Genomic DNA, 22,013 nt, shown 5'->3' on the forward strand with positions numbered 1-22,013 from the left:
CAACAGGAAAATCTCCAAACATATGAAAATTATACAACACATTTTTAAATAACACCTGAGTCAGACAGAAAGTCTTAAAGAAATTAAAAAAATATATAGAACTAAATGAAAAAGAAAATACCATGTATCAAAATATGTGGAATGCAGATACAGCAGCACTAGGAGGAAATTTTATAGCACTGTCTACCTAAAGAAACCAGAACAAAGAAGGGCAAATTAAACTCAAAACAATTAGAAGGAGGGGGAAAAATAAAGAGTAAAAATTAATAAAATTGAAAAGAAGAAAGCAATAGAAAAAGTAAATGAAATGAAAAAATTGGTTCTTCAAACAAATCAATAAAATTGATACATCTCTAGCAAAACTGCAAAAATCAAAAGAAGACATAAATTACCAAAATGAAGTAGGGAACATCACTGTAGGTCCTGCACCCGTTAAAAATATAATAAGGAAATAATCTACACTCTTTACATTCATAAACTGACAATTTAGAAGAAACAAACCAATTCCTTGAAAATGACATACTCCCAAAACTCAACCAAGGTGAAATAGGTAAGCTGAATTGCAACATAACCGTTGAAGAATTCATAATTAAAAAGTTCCCAGAAAATAAATCTCCAGGCCAGGATGGTTTCATTGAAGAAGAATTAACACCAATTTTGCAAAATTTCTTATAGAAAACAGAAGAGGAGAGAACACTTTCCAACTCATTTTATGAGGCAAGTATTTTCCTGACACTAAAACCAGACAAATACACCACACACACACACACACACACACACAAGAGATTTCAGACCAATCTCTCTTGTGAATTTAGACACAAAACATTGTCAACAAAAATATTAGCAAAGCGAATCCTACAATGTGTAAAAAGAATCATACACCATGACCAAGCAGGATTTATTCCAGGTATGCAAGCCTTATTGACATTTGAAAATAAATCAGTGTAATTCATCATATCAGTTAGCTAAGGAAAAAAATTATATAATCATGTCAGATGACCCCCTCTCCTCTCCATCAAAAGCACTTAACAAAATCTAACATTATAAGCATGAAAATTCTTGCCAAGTTATGAGTAGAGGGAAATTACCTCAACTTAAGAAAGAGGATCTACAAAAAAACCTACAGCTAACATTGTACTTAAAGGTGAAATACTTAATGCTTTCCCCCTAAGATCAGGAACAAAGCAAGAGTGTTCATCCACTCTAATGACTCTTATTCAACATAATCCTGGAAATTCTAGCCACTGCAATAAGGCAAGAAAAGGAAACAAGGCATACAAATGAGAAAGGAAAAAGTAAAACTGTCTCTACTTGCCAATGACATTGTCTATATAGATAATCCTAGGGACTCTAACACACATCCCCACAAAAAATACAAACCCTCTCAGAACAAATCAGTGAATTCAGGAAGGTTGCAGGACATAAGGCCAATAGAAAAAAAAAATCAATTATATTTCTATATACTCAGAATGAACACATAGAAACAAAATTTTAAAATATAATATCATTTCAATTGCTCCAAAGAAAATTAAATACCTAGGTGTACATTTAATATAACATGTATAAGATCTGATTATTATATACAAAATTCTTTTGAAAGAAATCAAAGAGCTAAGTTTATGGAGAGAGATACCTTGTCATGGATTGGAAAACTCAACATAATAAAGATGACATTTCTCCCCAAATTGATCTATAGGTCGAATGTAATTCCTATGAAAATCTCAGCAAGTTTTTCTGTAGACATAGCCAAGTTATTCTAAAATTATATGGAAAGGCGCAACCCCCAAATAGGTGAAGTAACCTTAACTAAGAAGAATAAGGTGGGAAGAATCACTCTACCTGATCTTAAAGCTTACTGTATAGCTACAGTAATTGGTATGGTGTGGTATTAGCAGAGGTGTTGACAGATCAATGGAACAGAATAAAGAATGCAGAAGTAGACAGACACAAACATGCACAACTGACTTTTGACAAAGATACAGAAGTAACTCAGTTAAGGATAGCGTTTTCAACAAATGGTGTGGAGTGACTGGACATTCCCAGGCCAAATGGAGTTTCTTTTTGGATCGTAAAAATGTTCTGAAATTGTGTTGGCAATGGTTGCATAATGCTGTGATTATACCAAAAACCATTTGATTGTACACTATAAATGGGTGAATTGTATGGTATGTAAATTTTACGGATATTTCTAAATTGTTTCTGCAGCATCCTCATAATAAAAAAGCTGTGATATTAAAAGAAAAAAAACAGCGAAGAGGCGAGAATATTTCCAAATTCATTCTGAGGCCAGCATTATCTTAATACCAAAACCAGACAAGGACACAACAAAAAAAGAAAACTACAAGCCAATATCCCTGATGAACATAAATGCAAAATTCCTCAACAAAATATAAGCAAACCAAATTCAACAGCACATTAAAAAGATCATTCACCATGATCAAGTGGGATTCATCCCAGGGATGCAAGGATAGTTCAACATGTGCAAATCAATAAACAGTATACATCACATTAACAGAAGCAAGAACAAAAAACATATGATCATTTCAATAGATTCTGAAAAAATTCAATAAAATTCAACATCACTTTATGATAAAAACTCTCAACAAATTGGGTCTAGAAGGAATGTACCTCAACACAATAAAAGCCATATATGACAAACACACAGCTAATGTCATGCTAAATGGGGAAAAGTTGAAACGTTTCCTCTAAGATCTAGAACAAGACAAGGATGCCCACTTTCACCGCTTTTATTCAACACAGTACTGGAAGTCTTAGCCAGAGCAATTAGGCAAAAGGAAGGAATGAAGGAGATCTAGATTGAAAAGGAGGATGTAAAATTGTCCCTGTTTGCAATTGACATGAACTTATATATATAGAAAACCCTAAACACTCCATCAAAAAGCTGTTAGACCAATAGACAAATTTAATAAAGTTTCAGGTTACAAGACCAACATACAAAAATCAGTAGGGTTCTATATACCAATAGCAAACTATCTGAAAAAGAAATCAAGGAAGCAACCTCATATACAATGGGGATACAAAAAAATACCTGGGTATAAACTTAACCAAGGAGGTGAAAGATCTCTACAATGAAAACTATAAATATAAAACACTGATGAAAGAAATTGGAGTGGATACAAATAAATGGAAAGATATCTCATGTCCATGGATTGGAAGAGTTAATATTGTCAAACTGTCCATGTTACCCTAAGTGATCTATAGAGTCAATGCAATCCCTATCAACCTACTAATGACAGTCTTCACAGAATCTTAAAAAAATATTAAAATTCACATGGAAATACCAAAGACCTTGGATAGCAAAACTGTCCTAGCAAAAAGAAAAAAGCTGGAGGCATCACATTACTTGACTTACAAATATACTACAAAACTATAGTAATCTAAACAGCATGGTACTGGCATAAAAACAGACACACAGACCAATGGAACAGAATAGAGAATCCAGAAATAAATCCATGCATTTAAAGCCAATTGATTTTCAACAAAGGTCCCAAGAGTACACATTGGGGAAAGAACAGTCTCTTTCATAAATGGTGCTGGGAAAACTGGATATCCTAGGGCAATTTTTGAAACCTGCTGTCTTAGTTGAATTCTTGCAGAAGCAGAACTCAAGACAAAGATTTGAATGCAAGGAGTTATTGGGAGGAATATCCTAGAAAACAGCACTGGGAGAGGGAAAGAAAAGAGGAAGAAGAGGAGACAGCCAGTAAAGTGAGTATTATCGTACAAGGTAGCATTGTAGATAACTAGCGCTAAATCCTGAACGGAAACCCTGAGAGACTGCGTAATACATGCCTTGGAGTTTGTCACTTAAGGGGAGTTGGAGCTTTTATAGATCAACTTCTGACAGGCATTGATTAAGAGTTGGTCTTGAAAGTATTAGTTTTCTATAATGTGTACAAGGTTTCTTTTGGGGTGATGAAAATACTCTGGAAGTGGATAATGGTGATGGTTTCACAACCTTGTGAATATATTAAAAACTGCTCAATTGTGTGCTTTGAAAGGATTAATTTTATTTTGTGTGAATTATATCTCATATAACATATATATGTGTATGTGTATATATATGTGTGTATATATGAATGGTCATTTTACCAGATAAAATATATGTAGATTTAATGCATTCTATTTGAGTTTACCATAGATAAGTATGTTGCACAATTTATTAAACCATTTTTCTACCAAAGAACAATGAGATTGTTTACTCTTTTTCATCTCTGCACAGTACTTGTTTATATTTATGTCTATTTACTGTGCTTTTATTTTATAGGGTAGATTCCCACAAGGGCCATTTCTAGTGAATTTTTACAGACACTTTAAATTACCTTGCAAAAAGTTAACAATTCACATTCTAGCAACATGTGAGAGTGCTCATTTCCACATACTCTCACCAGTACTGAAATTTTTTTGCACTCTGAGAGTTAAAGATTATTCTTTATTTCCACTTGACATTCAATATCTTTTTATATGTCATTTGGCCTCTTTTGGTTCCTACTTTTCTTATCAATTTGTCACTGCTGATTATGGTATACTTTATTATATAAAAGCTGTTAAATTTTATCATATGTTACATCAAATATTTTCCCTCTTTATTTTGTTGATGTAATCAATTATGTTGATTTATTTCCTAATCATTACAGTACTTGGAATAAAGTCTACTTGGCCAAGTATGCTATTACTTCAATAAACAAGAATTTCTATTTTTACTTAGAATATATATATATTAGTAAATGATATTGACTTATAGTTCTCTTTTCAGTTATTTTTATCTGATTTCATTATTTAGCCTATCCTCACTTCACACTATGACTTATAGAATCCCTTCATCTTTTTCTGTGAGAAGTTATAAGAAAAGGAAATATCTGTTCTTTGAGGCTACATAGATGCCAATGATAAAAAAGGCACCTGGTCCTGATGCCTTTCTAAATGACAGATCTTCAGCCATGATTCTAATTTCTGTTATGTGTAATGGTTTATTTGACTTTCTACCACTTCTTAAGTGAACCTGGGCTACATATATTTTTCTAGAAAATCATATATTTCCTTAAAATTGACATATACTTATACATCCTCTTTTACAATTTTTTAAATGTCTTCTGTATCTTTTCTTGTTTCTAATATTGCATATTTTCATTTTTCTCTTTTATCCCTAATTAGTCTTATCAGAAATAATTAATTAAATTATAAGCATCAACTTTGTCTTATCTCATTTTTAGTTTTCTCTTTAATTAATTTCAATTTTAAGAATTCTTTATTCCTATTTATTCTCTTTACATTTGATTTGTTTCTATTTCTTACATTGCATATTTAGTTTATTTTCAGTCTACTTTAAAAATAAACACTTTTGGAGCTATTCATTCTCTTTTGAATACAGCGTTAGCTGTGTTTCATAGGATTTTTGATAAAAAAATATTCTCATTTTTATTACTTCCTAGATAATTTACCATTTCCATTCTATTTATCTTTGCTTCAGAGATGGTTTAGAAGAGTTAAGATTGCCTTTAAATTAAAAGAGAAATACATGTCCATGGGGACATATTTAAACAGTAGAAAAGGATATACTATTACATAAAAGGCTTGTCTGTCTCTCAGCACAGAGCCCCAGTCCTCTCTCCAGAGGTAACTAATATTTTAGATTCTGGTGTTTTCTTCTAGGAATATGAATATTCTGTGCAAATATACATTTTGATAAGTATTCCTTAACTTCTAGTTTAATTTGTTAAAAGGCATCCCAAGGCCATTGTTATGGTATGGTAGCTTTGAGGAGCCCAGGGCTTGTTCTACTTTGGCCTTGAATCTCTAATACTTTATACTGCCTGCTTCCTGCTGTCAACACTCTTTCTGTTGCCACCCAGGTTCATTTGCCCACTGCACAGAGAAGAGCCAATGTTCTGAGACAGCTGGGGTTGCAATGGAGAAAGAGTTTAATAATTACGCATAGTGCTAAGTGGGAAGACAGAAGAAAGTTTCTCAAATCCACCTACCCCAAAATTTGGGAGACAAAGTTTTTAAGAATAGTTTGGCAGACAAGGGATAAGGCAATTTGGTCTCTTAATTGGGGCAAAATTATAGAGGTGTAGAGATCATCTCCTTGTGTTGCTTCAGTCCCTGGGGTCGGAATTCCAGTTGAGTCAGTTTCTTGGTATGGGCCACTGATTTGGGGGGGGGGGGTCAACCAATCTACTGATACCTTAAAAACTACCTTTAGGTTTCAAAAAGGTGATGTTATCTATGGAGAAAATTAAGAATCTTTATGGACACCAGCTATGGGGAGAAGTTAAGAATCTTTATGACCACCAGCTGTGTGGCTCTGGAGTGGCAATTATAGAGAAGCAAACGGGGACAGTGGCTAATTATTATCATTATTTTTAGCTAGGCCCTTACCACAGTTCTCACCTTGTATCACTTTTTATTAATTTGTAAGGGCAGTTTCATTTCCACAGTTCAAATCTGAGAAAGGACTATAGAATGGACTTACTTTGTCTTTTAAATTTGTGAGTTTCTAATGCTGGCTTTATTTCATTTTCTTTGGAAGAATAATTGTGCTGTCCTGACCTCTTGATCTCAAGTCTACAGATGAGATTAAATATATCCTTAAGTTCAGCTGTTGAGCAGCTTTATGTGACAGACCCTACTTTAGGTGGGTAGGATTCTTTTATTTATATCCATGGTAGTGCCAAGAGGTAGTTGCAACTTTGGAACCCATAACTCCGTCTGCTTTCCTCCACTAAACCACCACAAGTAAATATTCATTCTAAGTAGAATTTATGCCCACCTTGCAAAGACAGCTTCAAGGCAAATTCTCCAGCAGCCTCCTGTTTAGAGTGTCAAATCTAAACACCTGCTGTGTAGGCAGCTCCTAAAATGGCTCCTAATGACTTCCACCTCCCGTTATTCACAGTCTTGTGGAATCCCCTTCCCATGTCTGTCTGTCTGTCTGTCTGTCTCTCTCTCTCTCTGTGTGTATATGTGTGTGTGTGAGTTGAAGCGAGTTGCCATATTGAAGAGACTCATGTAGCAAAGAACAGAGGGCAGACTCCAGCCAATAGCTAGCAAGGAAGCCCTTAATCCAACTGAGAAGAACTGAACTGTGAAGAACTGAACCCTGCCAACAACTATAGGAGTGGGCTAAGAAGTGGATCCTTCTGAGTCAAGCCTTGAGATGACCGCAGACTTGTGAGACATGTACAGTCATTAGACCCAGATTCTTGACTCACAGAAATTGGCTGAAATAAATGTTGTTGTTTTAAACCACTAAGTTTAGGGTAATTTGTTATACAGGAATAGATAATGCACACACCTGTTTTTAGAAGTTCCTTGTAGACCCATGGTGATTGCTGGGAAGTCTTCTTGCAGGTAACAGATATGAAGAAGATTTACGTGCCACATCCAATCCCAACCATCCTGTCCCCATCATCCTGTGCTTTCTAAAAAGACCATAACATCAGGTTTTGGTGATAGAAAAACAAAAATGATGACTTAAATGTGGTCAAGTTGAAAATGGTGGAGCCTGAATAGAACTTAAAAAGGAAAATATCACTACCACATACGTATTCTAATGGCTAAAACTAAAAATAGCAACAATACCAAGTCCTGGAGCGGATGCAGACCAACTTCCTCTCTCAGACGTGGTTGGCTAGATGTAAAGTGGTATAGTCATTCTAGAAAGTTTTTTTTGCAGTTTCTTATAAACACACACTTACTGTGAGACCTAGCAATTGTAAACATGGGTATTTATTCTAGAAAAATGAAAATTTATGTTCATACAAACCTGAACATGAATCATCATAGCAATTTCATACGTGATAGCCCAAACATGGTGTATTAGGGCTTTCCAGAGAAACAGAACCAGTAGGCTATTGATATAGATATAGATATAGACAGAAAGATATTTATTTTGAGGAACTGGCTCAGAATTATAGAGGCTAGCAAGCACAAAATCTGCAGAGTGCGCTGGTGGCTGGAGAACCACAAAGAGTTGATATTGCTGTTTAAATCCAAAGGCCGTCTGCTGACATATTCTCTCTTGCTTGGGAGAGGTCAGGGTTTTTGTTCTATTCAGTTGATTGGATGAAGCCTACTCCATATTATGGAGGGCAATCTGCTTTATTCAAAGTCCACTGATTTAAATGTTAATCTCATCCAAAAACATGCTCACGGAAACATGTGGAATGTTTGACCACACATCTGAGCAGAACAGCCAAGTCAACACACAAAATTAACCATTGAATCCACCCACCATGCATATACAAACATGTCCATAACAAAATAGGAGGAAATACTCATGATAAATACAGTCCTCATTTACGTAACTGGTCATGTGGTCACAGCTTGTATTTATATTAATAACTACTTTATCTCACTACCTATCCTCTATTCCCTTTGCTCCCAGCAAGCACGTCGACTGGTTGTAATTCTTTACCTAATGGAATGACCCAAACCTTCAATCCTGAAGAGTCTGGGCCATTAGTAGACCTGAGTGAATTGAGTTGTTGTAGTTTTCCATTGACTCTAATCACAAGGTGTGGGATACTAACAGATGCCCTAAGGCAGGGGTCCCCAACTTATGGTGAGTTGTATAATTATTTCATTATATTATTACAACATAATAATAATAAAGTGCACAATAAATATAATGTGCTCGGATCATCCCAAAACCATCCCTCCTTTCCTGGTCCGTGGAAAAATTGTCTTCCATGAAAATGGTCCCTGGTGCCAAAAGGGTTGGCAATTGCTGTCCTAAGGGATCTCCTGACAGACTCTTCCTTACCTCCATTGTGGAACAGTCCAATTTCCCCTTGGTAGTCCACGTCAATCACCCCAGCCAATACCATAATTCCCTTCTCTGCCTGTTGATTTGGAAGCATGAGGTTTCTAAAGCGGCCAGGTGACAACTTTAACTTCCAGTTCAATGGAATCATTATTGTGTTTCCTAGCAGAAGCATTCTTCCCTTTGGAACCAAGGTAATGGGAACAGGATGCAAAAATTTTGCTAATGAGTTGCTAGGCATAATAATGAGTGGTGCCACTCTCATTTCCAATCCTTGATTCCTGGAACCATGAATCCTGGCTATGGGAGACATAGCATCATACATTAGACACTAGTTCAGAGCATATACAGCCTTCTGGAGAACCTTGCCCCAGCCCTGCAAGGTTTTACTACCTAGCTGGTGCTATAACTGAGTCTTCAAAAGGCTATGCCACTATTCCATCAAGTCAGATGCCTAAGGATGGTGAGGAGCATGAATTTTATGAGCATAGGCCCATTGCCACACTTAGTTGCTGTGATGTGAGTTCCTAGATCACAAGCAATGCTGTGTGCAATGCTGTGGTGGTGGATAAGGCATTCCATAAGTCCAAAGATGGTAGTTTTGGCAGAAGCATTGTGTACAGGGAAGGCAAATACACATCCAGAGTAAGTGTCTATTCTAGTAAGAACAAAACTGTCCCTTCCATGATGGAAGTGGTCCAGTGTAATCAATCGGCTGGCTCATCACCCCAGGGAATGGTGCCGTATCATGGGCTCAGTGTTGATCTCTGCTGTTGACAGATCAGGCACTCAGTGGTACTTGTAGCCAGGACAGACTTTGTGAGGAAAGCCCATGTTGCTGAACCCATGTATAACCTCCCTCCCTGCCACCAGGGCCACTTTGCTCATGAGTCCACTGAGTGATGGCAGGGGTGGCTCGGAAAAGACACTGGCTGGCATCCACAGGACAGGTTATCCTATCCACTTGGTTATTAAAATCCTCCTCTGCTGAGGTCACACTTTGGTGAGCATTACATGGGACACAAATAACTTCACCCTATTTGTTCATTCAGAGAGGCCTATCTATATACCTCTTCTTTAGATTTCCTTGTCACCAATTTGACAATCATATTCCTTCCCAGTCCAAGACCATCAAGCTTGGATGTGTAATTGCACGTGTTCTTTGACAGGTAAATGAATAAACCAACCATGGTATATCCATATAATGAGATACTTCACAGCAATAAAAATAAATAGGCTATTGATACACACAACACAAGCACATTATGCTATATGAAAGGAGCCAATGTCAAAAGGATATACACTCCATAATTCCATTTATGTAACATTCACCAAGTGACAAAGTTACAGTGATGGAGAACAGATCAGAAGTTGCTAGGAGTTAGGGCTAAAGGTGGGGTGTGAGTACTAATGGGTAATATGAGTGATAGTCTTTGTGTTGATGGAACAGTTCTGTCTCCTGATTGTGGTGATGGTCACATAATCTACACATGTGTCATGTCATAAAACTATACTCCAAAAAAAGTGAATGTAAAAACTTGTGGAATCCATATATGGTCTATATCTGAGTTAAAATATTATACCAATATTTTAATAAACCAGCTTCCTGGTTTTGATAACATACTGTATTACCTAAGAAATTTTTATTTGGGGAATCTGGGTGAAGGGCACTGTATTAAAATAAAACAAAAGAAAATCTGGAAAAGCTATGCTTTTCTTTTTCTGGGTTGCTTCCATCACCGAATTGATGGAGACTGTCAGAATTGGTGCACTAAGGAAGAAAGGATTATCTGCTAAAACAAAGAATGTTGACAGATGTTCTAAAATAGGGGACATACAATCCATCAGATGTTCTAGCACAGGGAACACTCAATGGGGATTAAATTCCAAGGAACTAGGTCCTAAACCAGAGAAACATCAAAACAACAGGAAGATTTTTCTTACCCTTCAAGTTGAATAGTAGTGACTTGAGATGACATGGTAGGAAAATGAAAACTTCTTTTATAGCTTTTGTTTTTATTCTGTCTTTATTAAATCTATTCCTAAAATATGCTGAGAGTGCTTTAAATAGGTTCTGGTAGGTTAAAGGTATATTTTTCCAGGTTCTGAGAGTGGGGAGGGCACAAGCCAAGGGAAGTCCCTGATACCCCTCTACTGTAGTGACCCTGAGTCCCTCATGCTAGGATCAGCCTTTACGGAGTGACATTTTCTCTCTCATAAAGTACACAAGCACAGAAGGCAGGAGGACACCACCTTCTTTTTAATTATCCTCAATGATAATCTCCTAGGAGCAAGAAAAGTGGAATGTAGCAGAGTGCTGGAAGGAGCTGATGTCAAGATTGTGGTTTTGTGGATGCTATGTGCTGTTGAAGAAGAAAGAAATTGAGGATTGGACTGTGGGAAAAAAAAATCTTTGTAAGGACCTACCATTCTCTAGTGAGTAGAAAAAAATTTTAAACTAAATATGTCTTTGTGTATTTAGGAATTAAAAGGGAAGCCAAAAGGCTTTTAAAAAATCATTTATTTGATGAAATTGTTCATGTCATAGTCAAGAAAAAAGATTTTATTTTCATATATAAAACACTCATATAAATTTTGTGTTAATACCAAAGGCAGTTATACGCTTGGGAATGTAGGAATTAAAAATAGCAACTCTTCTGCCCACATCTCATGAACCCGTCTGAACAAAGGGCCGTAAAGTCTCTCTCAAAATGTTTTCTGGTACTCACCCTTTCTGCTTGGTTTTACAGTTATTTGAGAGCACTCAGAAAGGCTTTCCCATTGTGGTTATGCATTTCTTAAAGTAATTTTCACTTTGGACCCTCTAAATTCAAGGATCATTTGTGCTACTGGACAGATTCCTGCATAATTTTGAGGAGTAATTAACATAGGCAAAGATTTCAACAGGAGAGTAAGGTCCAGTGTTGAGTGAGGTTTACTCCTTGTCCCTAATTCTGAAACACCTATAATCGTGACAAACTTTGCTTATGGTAGCCATGGTCTCTCCACTTATTTCATAATTTCCCAGGATATAAATGTTACTCACAGAGGATTGTTTTGCTGTTGTTGCATTACTGTTGAGTTTTGAGAATTCTTTATTTTAGATACGAGTCCTCTGACAGATATGTGGTTTGCAAACACTGTTGCAAAACCAGTCTCCTGCTTGTCTATTCCCAGAGTGAAAGTTTTAAATTTTGATGAAGTCAAATTTACCAATTTTTCTTTTATGCATCATGCTTTTGGTGTCATGTCTAGAAATTCTTCACCAAATCTTAGGTCCTGAAGATTTTCTCTCATGTTATTTTAGAATCTTAAAAAAAATCTTTATATTTTGAAATAATTTGTGTCTTAATATGTGAGGTTTAGATGAAGATTTTTCTTTCTTTTTAAACCAAGGAATGCCTGACTGCTTCAGGACAATTTGTTGAAAAGGCTATTCTGCCTCTATTGAATTGCTTTTGAACCTATGTTTAAAATCAGTTGGGCATATTTGCATGGGTGTATTTCCTTGATTTTTGTTATGTTCCATTGATTTATGTCTCTATCCCTTTGCCAATACCAGACACTCCTGATTAGGGTAGCTATATAATACATCTTGAAATCAGAGTGATTTCTCCTACTTTATTCTTCTTTACATTTTTTAAAGCTACGCTAGTTCCTTTGCCTTTCCATATATATATTTTAGAGGAATCTTGTCTCTATCTTCAAAATATCTTACTGCAATGTTGATGGGAATTATGTTAAATCTGTATATGAATTTGGAGACAACTAACGTTTTCAGTGTTGAGTATCCCAATCCATGCTCTCAGTATGGCTCATTTATTTAGATCTTCTTTGATTTCATTCATCAGTGCTTTGCAGTTTTTAATATACAAGTGCTGTATATATTTTTGTCAGATTTTACACTGAAGTATTTCCTTTTTTGAGAAAGTGTGAATTGTAGTTTTAATTTTGGTTTCCACATGTTTATTACTAGTTTACTAGTGTTTAGAAAAATATTTTATGTTGATTTTGTACCTTGAGACCTTGTTGAAATCATTAATTCTATTTTTCTGTTTGTTTTTTAAGAGATAGCCTTACTTCTGCCTACCTGTAAGCCTTTTATTTCCTTTTCTTGCCTTACTGTGGTGGCTAGTATTTTCCCCATTATGTTGAATAAGAGTGGTGAGAGTTGATATCCTTGCTTTGTTGCTGATCTTAGGGGGAAGTATTCCGTCTTCATCATTAAGTATAGTGTTAGTTGTAGGCTTTTTAAAGATGTTATCAAATTGAGAAAGTTCCTCTCTATTCCTTGTTTTCTCAGGTTTTTTAAATGAATGAGTGCTGAATTTTGTCAAATCCTTTTTCTACATCAAGTTTTATAATCATGTGATTTTTTTTTTCTTTAGTCTAGTAATGTGTTGGCTTACATTGATTGATTTTTGAATATTGAACTAGCCTTGATCATGTATCTCCTGATCAATATCCCTCATGAACATAGAAATAAAAATTCTAAACAGAATTTTAGCAAATTGTATTTGTTTTCTATTGTTGCAGTCACAAATTACCACAAACCAGTGGCTTAAACCAGTAAAATTTATTCTTACACAGTTCTAGAAGTCCAAAATCAGATTCACTGGGTTAAAGTCAAGGTATCAACAGGGCTGGTTCTTTCCAGAGGCTCTAGGGGAGGATGTTCCCTTGCCTTTTCCACTCTTAGGGCCATGTACATCCTTTGGCTCATGGCTCTCTTCTTCCATATTTAAAGCCAGTAGCAGAGCATCTTCAAATTTCTCTGTCCCTCTGCTTCTGGGGTAACATCATTCTCTCTCTGACTGCCTCTTATAAAAACCCTTGTGGTTACATCAGTCCCACGTGGATAATCCAAGATGATCTTCCCACTCAAGATCCTTGACTTAATCACATTTGCAGAGTCCCTTTTGCCATATAAGGTAATAAATTCACAGGTTTCAGGGACGAAGAGGTGAATATCTCCAGGGGCCATTTTCAGTCTGCCACACTTTCTTTTTTATGTATTCTCTTTGTTTAGTTTGGGTATCAAGGTAATACTCTGCAGCCTCATTTTTATCTTTGTAACAAATTTCTGCTGTGATGAGACATTTCATTTTAAATTTTGTGATTTTTTTCCTTATGTCGCTTCCTGTGAGTTGGGAATATTCTGATGAGTGCTTATTCTGGTATTGCTGATGTATATTGCATTATTTTAGTATAGGAATCTTGTCATTATATAATAAACACAATGCTTTGCCATTTAATTCAATATCAAAATAATCCACACTTCATTATGCCTTAAATGTGTGACATTTGATGGCCATTTGTCTCTTCTTGTTTTGCTATGAGTTGCACTGGTATTTTAAAAACTTACAGTAAGGCGGTATTTGTGGCAGTTGAAATGCCTTCAGGCTGTTGTGATCCGTTGTGATCCGTAGTGCGCCAAGCAGTAGTGCAAAGTGATGAGAGCACCAGAGTCTCTGCAGCAAAACTCAGCTCCACTACTGTAACGTGAAAGCAGTCATAAACAATGCATAAATGAATGAGCATTACTGTGTTCCAATAAAACTTTATTGATGGACACCAAAATTTAGATTTTATGTAACTTTCACATGCTACAAAATACTATCATCCTTTTGATTTTTTTTTAACCATTTAATAACGTAAAAACCATCCTTAGCTTGTGGGTCATACAAAACAGGCAGCCAGACAGATTTGGCCTGTGGCTCTAATCTGCCACCCGCTGCCTTATTCTCGTGGGGCCTACATTTTAAAGGAGGACAAGGAGAAAACAGACAGGAAAATAAGTACGTGAACAGATAGATAATTTTGTGCTATAAGGAAATTAAATAAGATGGTCAGAGAATGTGTCTCTGAGGGAAAGGGAAAGGTAAACCTGAATGATGAGAAGGGGGCAGCCATGAGAAAAGATAAGCACAGAGTGTTCTAGAAAGAGAGAATACCAAGGGCAAATGTGGGAGGCAGGCACAAGTTTGCGGAATCAGAATCGGAGTCACCAAAAAGGGTGTGGAGGGAACATAGTGAAGAGGTAAAATGAGGTGGGAATGTTCAGGAATCCAGATAAGGATGGCATCATTGTTAAGACTGGAACTTTAATTAATAGAAACAGTAGGAGTTTTGTTAGGTCTAGCCTAATTTTATACACTCTGTTTGTGGTCCCTTGCTAATTCATATGACCACACAAATTACAGTACTGTGAATTTAAAAGAGAGAGAAAGAAAATATTTTTATTTTTGCCAAATAGCTCTAGAAAAACACAGTATCTCCTGTACAATCCAGTATATCAATGAGAACAGATATGATTGGATCACACAATGTATTTCATTAAATGCTCATCCTTAAGTTATGATGCTTCATTTTATATTTGCTTACAATACAAATGTCTTGCTCACTGGATCATTTATGGCCATTTATGTAGTTTTATGTAAAAAGTCTAGTTTCTTTATGACACTTAAAACATTAAGGCCTTAGTTTCTACTTTTTCCTTTTTGTGCTCAAACCAATTTGTGTGTCACAAGCTTTTTCCAGTTTCTTTTAATTCACTGGAAGGAAAATTATTTTTAAGTTAGTATTGATTTGTGGCAATATTTGTATTCAACAATCAAATGCTACACTATTTCCTTTTAAATGGCTATGCACTTAATTAGTTTCACTTGTTCAGCAATTAGTTTCAGAGACTTCTTATTTTGATATTGAACCTGACTACTGATAACCGGAGCAGATACTGTGTCAGGACTGCAATGCATATTTTCCAGTCATACCACAGAAAAAGTTTTCACATTTGAGATAAAGCTCTCCATTTTAATATCATCTAATATCTTTCATAATTGTGACATATTCTTCAACCAGTTTCTTTTTTTCATTTATTTTCTCCAGTACTGCTTCTAGTAAATATGAGGCAAAAGGAAGCTGTAAGAAAAACACACACAAAAAAAGATTATTAAAACTCTATATTTTCTATATTTTCTTCAGTTCAAAAACATACACTAAATATCATTAAATCATTAGAACTTAGCTACCTGCAACTTTGCACCCATAATGGTACCCTACTGGATCTCTTTTCTACTGATCTTGCTGGTTAGTGTGGGTAATTTTGTCTTTTCTAATAAAAATGATAAAAGAGCAGAAGTAAAATGAAAAAAGATAAACGCCTTATTGAACAATTCATGGTTTACTGACCATGTTAATGATGTAATCTGCAATACAAGCAGCTAAGCCATTTATCTTCAATCAGCTGATCAATAGCAGGTTACAGTCATCTCTAGGGCACACAGGCCCACAGAAGTAGTACCGTATGTTCATCACTCATAAAAGAATGAGAAGGAACTATCAATACACTTGTCTGTGTTAGAGCAGAACATCTCAAGAGTTGTGGGGTAAAAACTTCAGAGGAAAAAAATGACAAAAGTATACCTGGTGATTAAGTTGTTATAGAAAAGTTGTTTGGCATATCAAAGTGTAATACACATGTTGCAAACTGCTGAGTTTATGAAATGTAGAGTACATTTTAAAATTTCATAATTTATATAACTTTTCTGGTACAGTTTTATTGTTCCCTCTGCGCTTCCCTGGGTTGCCTGTAGAACTCCAACTCATACAAGATAGTTACAGGCTATAAGTAAAAGAAAATCTGAAATGTTTTTGCCCCAATTATTTTCCATAGACTTACCAACTTCCTTTTATCCTTGTTCCCAGCTATCTAGTCTCACATAAGGGGTCTGTCATAATTAGGAAGTTCATTAAGTCATTTCTTGGACTTGTCCTTTTGATCAATCAAGGAAAGACTACTTTTGTTTTCCTGAGTATATTAATGACAATGCTTATCATGCCCGCTCCCTTGCTTTCAGGGAAGTAGCATCAGGCGCTTTTTTGTGCTAGGATGACCACTGACAGCATCACTGTCGGCACCTGGCAAAGACAGCCTGATGGCCTCTGTACGGGTGCTCAGCTGTGCCCACCTAAGGTATTATATATAATATTATATAAATCACTCCTATATATAATTCAATAAACCAACCAGAATGGTTATTTCCTGAATTTGGTGGAAAGAGAAAAGATTGGCTGTGGCAGTAAAACTACAGAGCAGACAGGAACAAACAGACCACATGGGCCGTGAAGGAGAAATGGAGACCGAAGCTGGTTCAGAGAACTGCCTCAGTCCTAAATAGCTGTCTAGTTTCAGTGCCTTCTTATCTTCACAGCAGTCTATCTGCCTTCTCCTTAGGATCGTCTGAGCCTGTGTCTGTTCCCCAGAAACACAGGAGTGTCATACGATTTTTCTTATTTGAAACTTACCAATGAAGAAAGTATAAGATACTCAAATGGCACATTTCTTAAGTTTTAAAATACAGCTGAATGTAAGATATACACAGTGACTTAAAAATAGTTTTTCTGGGGAGAAAAATCTACCACATTAAATATACGTATACTGTATATGCATTCCAATTTCAGAAATGTGAAAAAGTGGGAAAAGTGCACCCTAGACTCAAGAAAAATGGGTATGTTCAATTCTCTTCTGAAAGAATGATACTAATAGCAAATTCTCATTTTAATAAATTGCTCTTCTTAGATGTGGAAAAAAATTATATTTGGCAAAACTGCGAGTTTTACAAATAAGATAATTTAAATCTTCAGGGCATTAATATTTGGTTTTAAAGAAATACACAATAAAACTGAAGAAACTGTTGGCAAATTCTTATATTTAAACTATGTCACTCAGGACCATATGTAATTCTATCAAAAAGGAAGAAAAGACAGGAATAATTGCTTACTCATAGAGCAAAAGCAGAAGTGAGTGTTTAAAAGTTCATTTCCTAGGCCGGGTGCAGTGGCTCACGCCTGTAATCCCAGCCCTCTGGGAGGCCGAGGCGGGTGGAATGCTCGAGGTCTGGAGTTCGAGACCAGCCTGAGAGAGACTCCGTCTCTACTAAAAATAGAAATAAAAATTATCTGGACAACTAAAAATATATATAGAAAAAATTAGCCGGGCATGGTGGCACATGCCTGTAGTCCCAGCTACTGGGGAGGCTGAGGCAGTAGGATCGCTTAAGCCCAGGAGTTTGAGGTTGCAGTGAGCGAGGCTGACGCCACGGCACTCACTCTAGCCAGGGCAACAAAGTGAGATTCTGTCTCAAAAAAAAAAAAAAAAAAAGTTCATTTCCTAAAATTTTTCTTAAAGAATGGTTATCTGATCAAAAAAATTGGGAAACAAAATCAAACTTTATAAATGTTCCTCTATTTCAGGCCTCTTAAGAGTTTTTAAGATGCTAACAGGCACTGTGTTTATCCAAGAGGGCAATGTAATATCCTATTTCTAAACTCATTTATCCATGGTCTATTTATCATGTTGAACTAGTGGTCCCTGTAATACACTTTGGGAAACATGCTGGTTATATAATTTCCTATGTAGTAATGTCACAGACCTTTCACCAGGCCACAATGTACTAACATTAATCATCTGCAAATTTCATTTCAAGTTTAAATCTAAATCTACTCTTCTTATCTTGTTATCTGAACAATTTTCAACATATCATGCACTTGAACATTGCATTTAAAAAATCTTTCTCAAAGAATTTCTCTTCCAGGAAGCCCCCAATATGGAAAAAGAGGTCCATTTACTAATTTACTGCCAACAACTCCTTTTATTCTCTTCCTCTGGTTCCCAATAAAGCTAAAAGCCCCAAAGTTAAACACAACTATTTGTCAATCCTTTATTATTGGACTGTAAGCTTCCTTTAAATTCTGTATAGAGGCTTACAGATTACAGGTTTCAAAAAGCAGTCAACCCTTAAATAAAGATGTACAGTATGTGTACATCTACTGCCCTATATTTTTGTCTACAAATAGTTCAGAAGAATAATATTTGTCTTTATATAATTTTAGACAAAAGTTCACATGCCTTACAAGTTAGAGATTTTAAAAATTTATTTTAATTCAATTTTTATATTTTCCTTTTTAATAAACCAATTCATAATTTTTTTCCCTCTAAACGCAGGGTTCACTCTATTTGCTGTTTATAACTTATAGGTTATTGATAACTATAAATCCAGCTTTAGGTCTTTTAAAAATTATTTTTTAAATATATAAGGCTCAATCACAATTAGTGTGATTTCATAATAGAAAATTAATGTAATGTTCTAACAAAATAGTTAATAATTTAAACAAATTTAGAGGAAGATTAAGGAAAAGTCAGAACTATAATACATTTCATAAAATATATTCTTTTTTTCCCAATGAATAGAACAAATTAAAGTAACTGTCAACTAAAAAACTTTAAGCAGATGTCCCTCCTACTTTTCAAATAGTTCCTGCTGTATGGAATACACTCAACATGTATTCAAATAATTAATGCACTAACAGCTTCAGTTTCAAAAATATCCTCTCTTACCAAGCTGATACTATTTACTTATTTAACAAACTGTTTTCGTGGATTGTAAAAATAAAATTTTCTGCTTAGTCTAGAATGGGATTTTCAAATTACCTGGTGATTTTGGTTAATTGAGAGTTATTATTTATATCACGTTAATTCTTAAATGTCCTAAGTTATAGTTAACCTGAAGGCTATACAGAACATAATGTAATCTTCAGTGATTCAAGAAAGCTTCAAATCTTACAGTGCCACATGAACATCAATTTTCAGCATACAGCTCTGGACTGGTTAGCTAGGACTAAAACTATTCTTAAATTATGATATAGCCTGGAAAGTACTTTAAAAATTCACAGGATCTGCTTATTTGTTTGCCACATTCTTTTAAAGTCCAAATGTTTTAAAAACACTAAGAGCAGGAGACCAAACCTTCTGCTACTTTGGAGTCCTGACTAAGTGCAAGTTTATTTCATACAATCAGTTTAGTCAATGACATTATCTCTGTATGCATTCTGGAGGGAGTTAAGCCCCCTCTAGAAATCCCTCAGATACAGAAAGGCACAAGTACCCTTTTACTGAAAGGATTTTGGAGTTGGATTGAATTAATAACCTGACTGACCAAGAAGAAAGATCTTCTCTCACTCACCCTGTCAAATACATCTGAAACAACAAATCCAACAATTATGCTGCCGTGGGCTTCATCTCAGATGGCATGTGCCAGGGATTACAAAACCCAGAGAGCCTGCATGATTTATTTCTCTCACATTGACAAAAAAGGAGAAGAGATAGTCCTGGTCATTGCCAGTGCAGAGTTACACAATCTGAACCCTTCAGCATAAGGGGAAAAATGGACAGGTGGAGATTTGATACTGAGCGAAATTTCTTGGTACAGAAACTTAACTGGGACGTCTAAACAGCAAGAGTTCTGCTTGGTCCACATGTAATCTTAAGGCAGGTCTTCCTACTCATTCTGGCTATCCCTGTTGCAAAATGTGATTGCCATTACTGGAGGGATTCCCCTGATTTCATACAGCTTTTTGGCTTCTCTTACATGTAAGCATCTGCAGATGTTTGTTAGCCTTTAGGATCAGGTATGCCACTGTAAAAATCTTAAATTTATCACTCACACTTACAAATTGTGGCTTCCTTTAGAGATGTTTCTGTATAAAGTTGAGATACAAATGATGACTGCAGATGTCTGAGAGCTACCTTGAAAAAATAGCAAAGCCTAATATCCATGACTGAAAAAATATATAAATAACTTATAACATCAGCACTAACTGGAATATGCTCTTAATACTATTAATATAAAATTCAAAATTTTTGTGTTGAAAGAAAAAAAATAAGGGCAACTTTTAAATTTAAAGGATAAAATTAACAGTTTACCATTTTTATTCTTGTCTTTGGTTTGAAGACTATTACCAAAAAGATATTGCTTTTAAAATAAAATTTGATCTTTATCTAACTTGAGTCATATAGAAAGTGAAAAATACAAAATGTTATGTATTATATCTGCTCTTAAAAAGTCTGATTTAGTGAGCATTTGAGACTTCAGTAAGTAATGCCAATGTAGTTTATTGTTATAAAATTAAAGGTGCAAAATTTGGTATATTTATATATTTATTTATATATGCACACACATGCCTACACACACACATACACAGACACACACATACATGCGTACACACATCTAGGTAGATAGGATCCACTCTATTATCTCATAATTAAAGGACTGTACTTTTAAAAATATCCAAGAACGTCATTAGAAGTAACAATTTATTTATAATTCAAATTTGGTAATGAATTTTGAGTTAAGTTCCCTAGATGTTTATATTTCTGCCACACATCCTAAAAGATTAATCTCTTAGAGTTGTTCTGAAAATTGACACAGAGAAGATTGTGTCTGCTGCTTTCAAACTCTGGTAAAGGCTATAATTTGTTTTCTCTTTAATTGTGAACCTTACTTTAGAAGTTATAAGACAGAACTGAGAATAAAGAGTTGAAAGTATTTGTTATTTTATTTATTCTTTTGCCTTGAGGGGTGCTTCCATAACACTTAAAGTGCATGGATGATCTATCCTATTTACTAATATAAAGTCTATGGGGTGGGGATGACCCATGGTAGGACACTTCAGGATTTAGTAAAATGAACTGCCAGCAAGTTCTTTATGGACATGGGAAGTTATATAAGACAGAAGAGAAATGCTTGAACACTTAACTAGCTGTAGCCTTTCCTTCAAACCCAACAGTATCTCTAGGCCTGTGATTAGACTTCGTGTCTGGTTCCTCAGTGACACTATCATTCTCTGTCCTGACAACTTGCCTAGACAGAGCTAACCCCTTGTCACTGGGTCCTTGTCAGCTGGCAGTGGTCTCCCCTCTCTCATTTCCCACCCCCATCAAGTCACTTTTACCTAACTAATGACCAGTATTGTCATAGATCAGAGACCATTGCTATGTGCCCTCATCTTTAAGACAATGTCTTGGACAATGACAGCAGCCCAGAAAGGACCTCAATTCCCTAAACCCCCTTGGACATTAGTTTGGATTCCTGCAACCTTTTTAGACATTTGCCTCACATGGAGCCTGCCTTATCTCACTTCCCCCAAATCCTTGTAAGAACTTTTTGAGGTCCTAATAGTCTTCTAGGCAAAGCCCTGATATATTAAACAAAGAATGCTTCTTAATACTGGTATTCAGTCTATCCTAATACGGTAGACTTTCCTCTCAAATACCAGGAACTGTGTAGTATGTATACTTTCAGAGGATATGGTCATTCCCTAGATGCTCCTTCATTACTAGATGAAATAAACACACCACACAGAACCTTTCAGAGTTTATAGTCTA

The 22,013-nt window shown here is 35.5% G+C and overlaps 1 protein-coding gene across 1 annotated transcript in view; it reads right to left on the bottom strand.

Annotated features, from left to right (window-relative positions):
- Positions 1-14,796: 14,796 nt before the first annotated feature.
- CNTLN (centlein) overlaps positions 14,797-22,013 on the bottom strand; it is a 284,413-nt gene continuing 277,196 nt past the window's right edge. Inside the window, exon 26 of the mRNA XM_045562693.1 lies at positions 14,797-15,709. Coding sequence (XP_045418649.1) covers positions 15,608-15,709 — 102 coding nt within the window. The 3' untranslated portion in view covers positions 14,797-15,607. The remainder of the gene's footprint in view (positions 15,710-22,013) is intronic.

The sequence above is a fragment of the Lemur catta genome, chromosome 10, assembly GCF_020740605.2.
Source record: "Lemur catta isolate mLemCat1 chromosome 10, mLemCat1.pri, whole genome shotgun sequence".
Classification (NCBI taxonomy): domain Eukaryota; kingdom Metazoa; phylum Chordata; class Mammalia; order Primates; family Lemuridae; genus Lemur; species Lemur catta.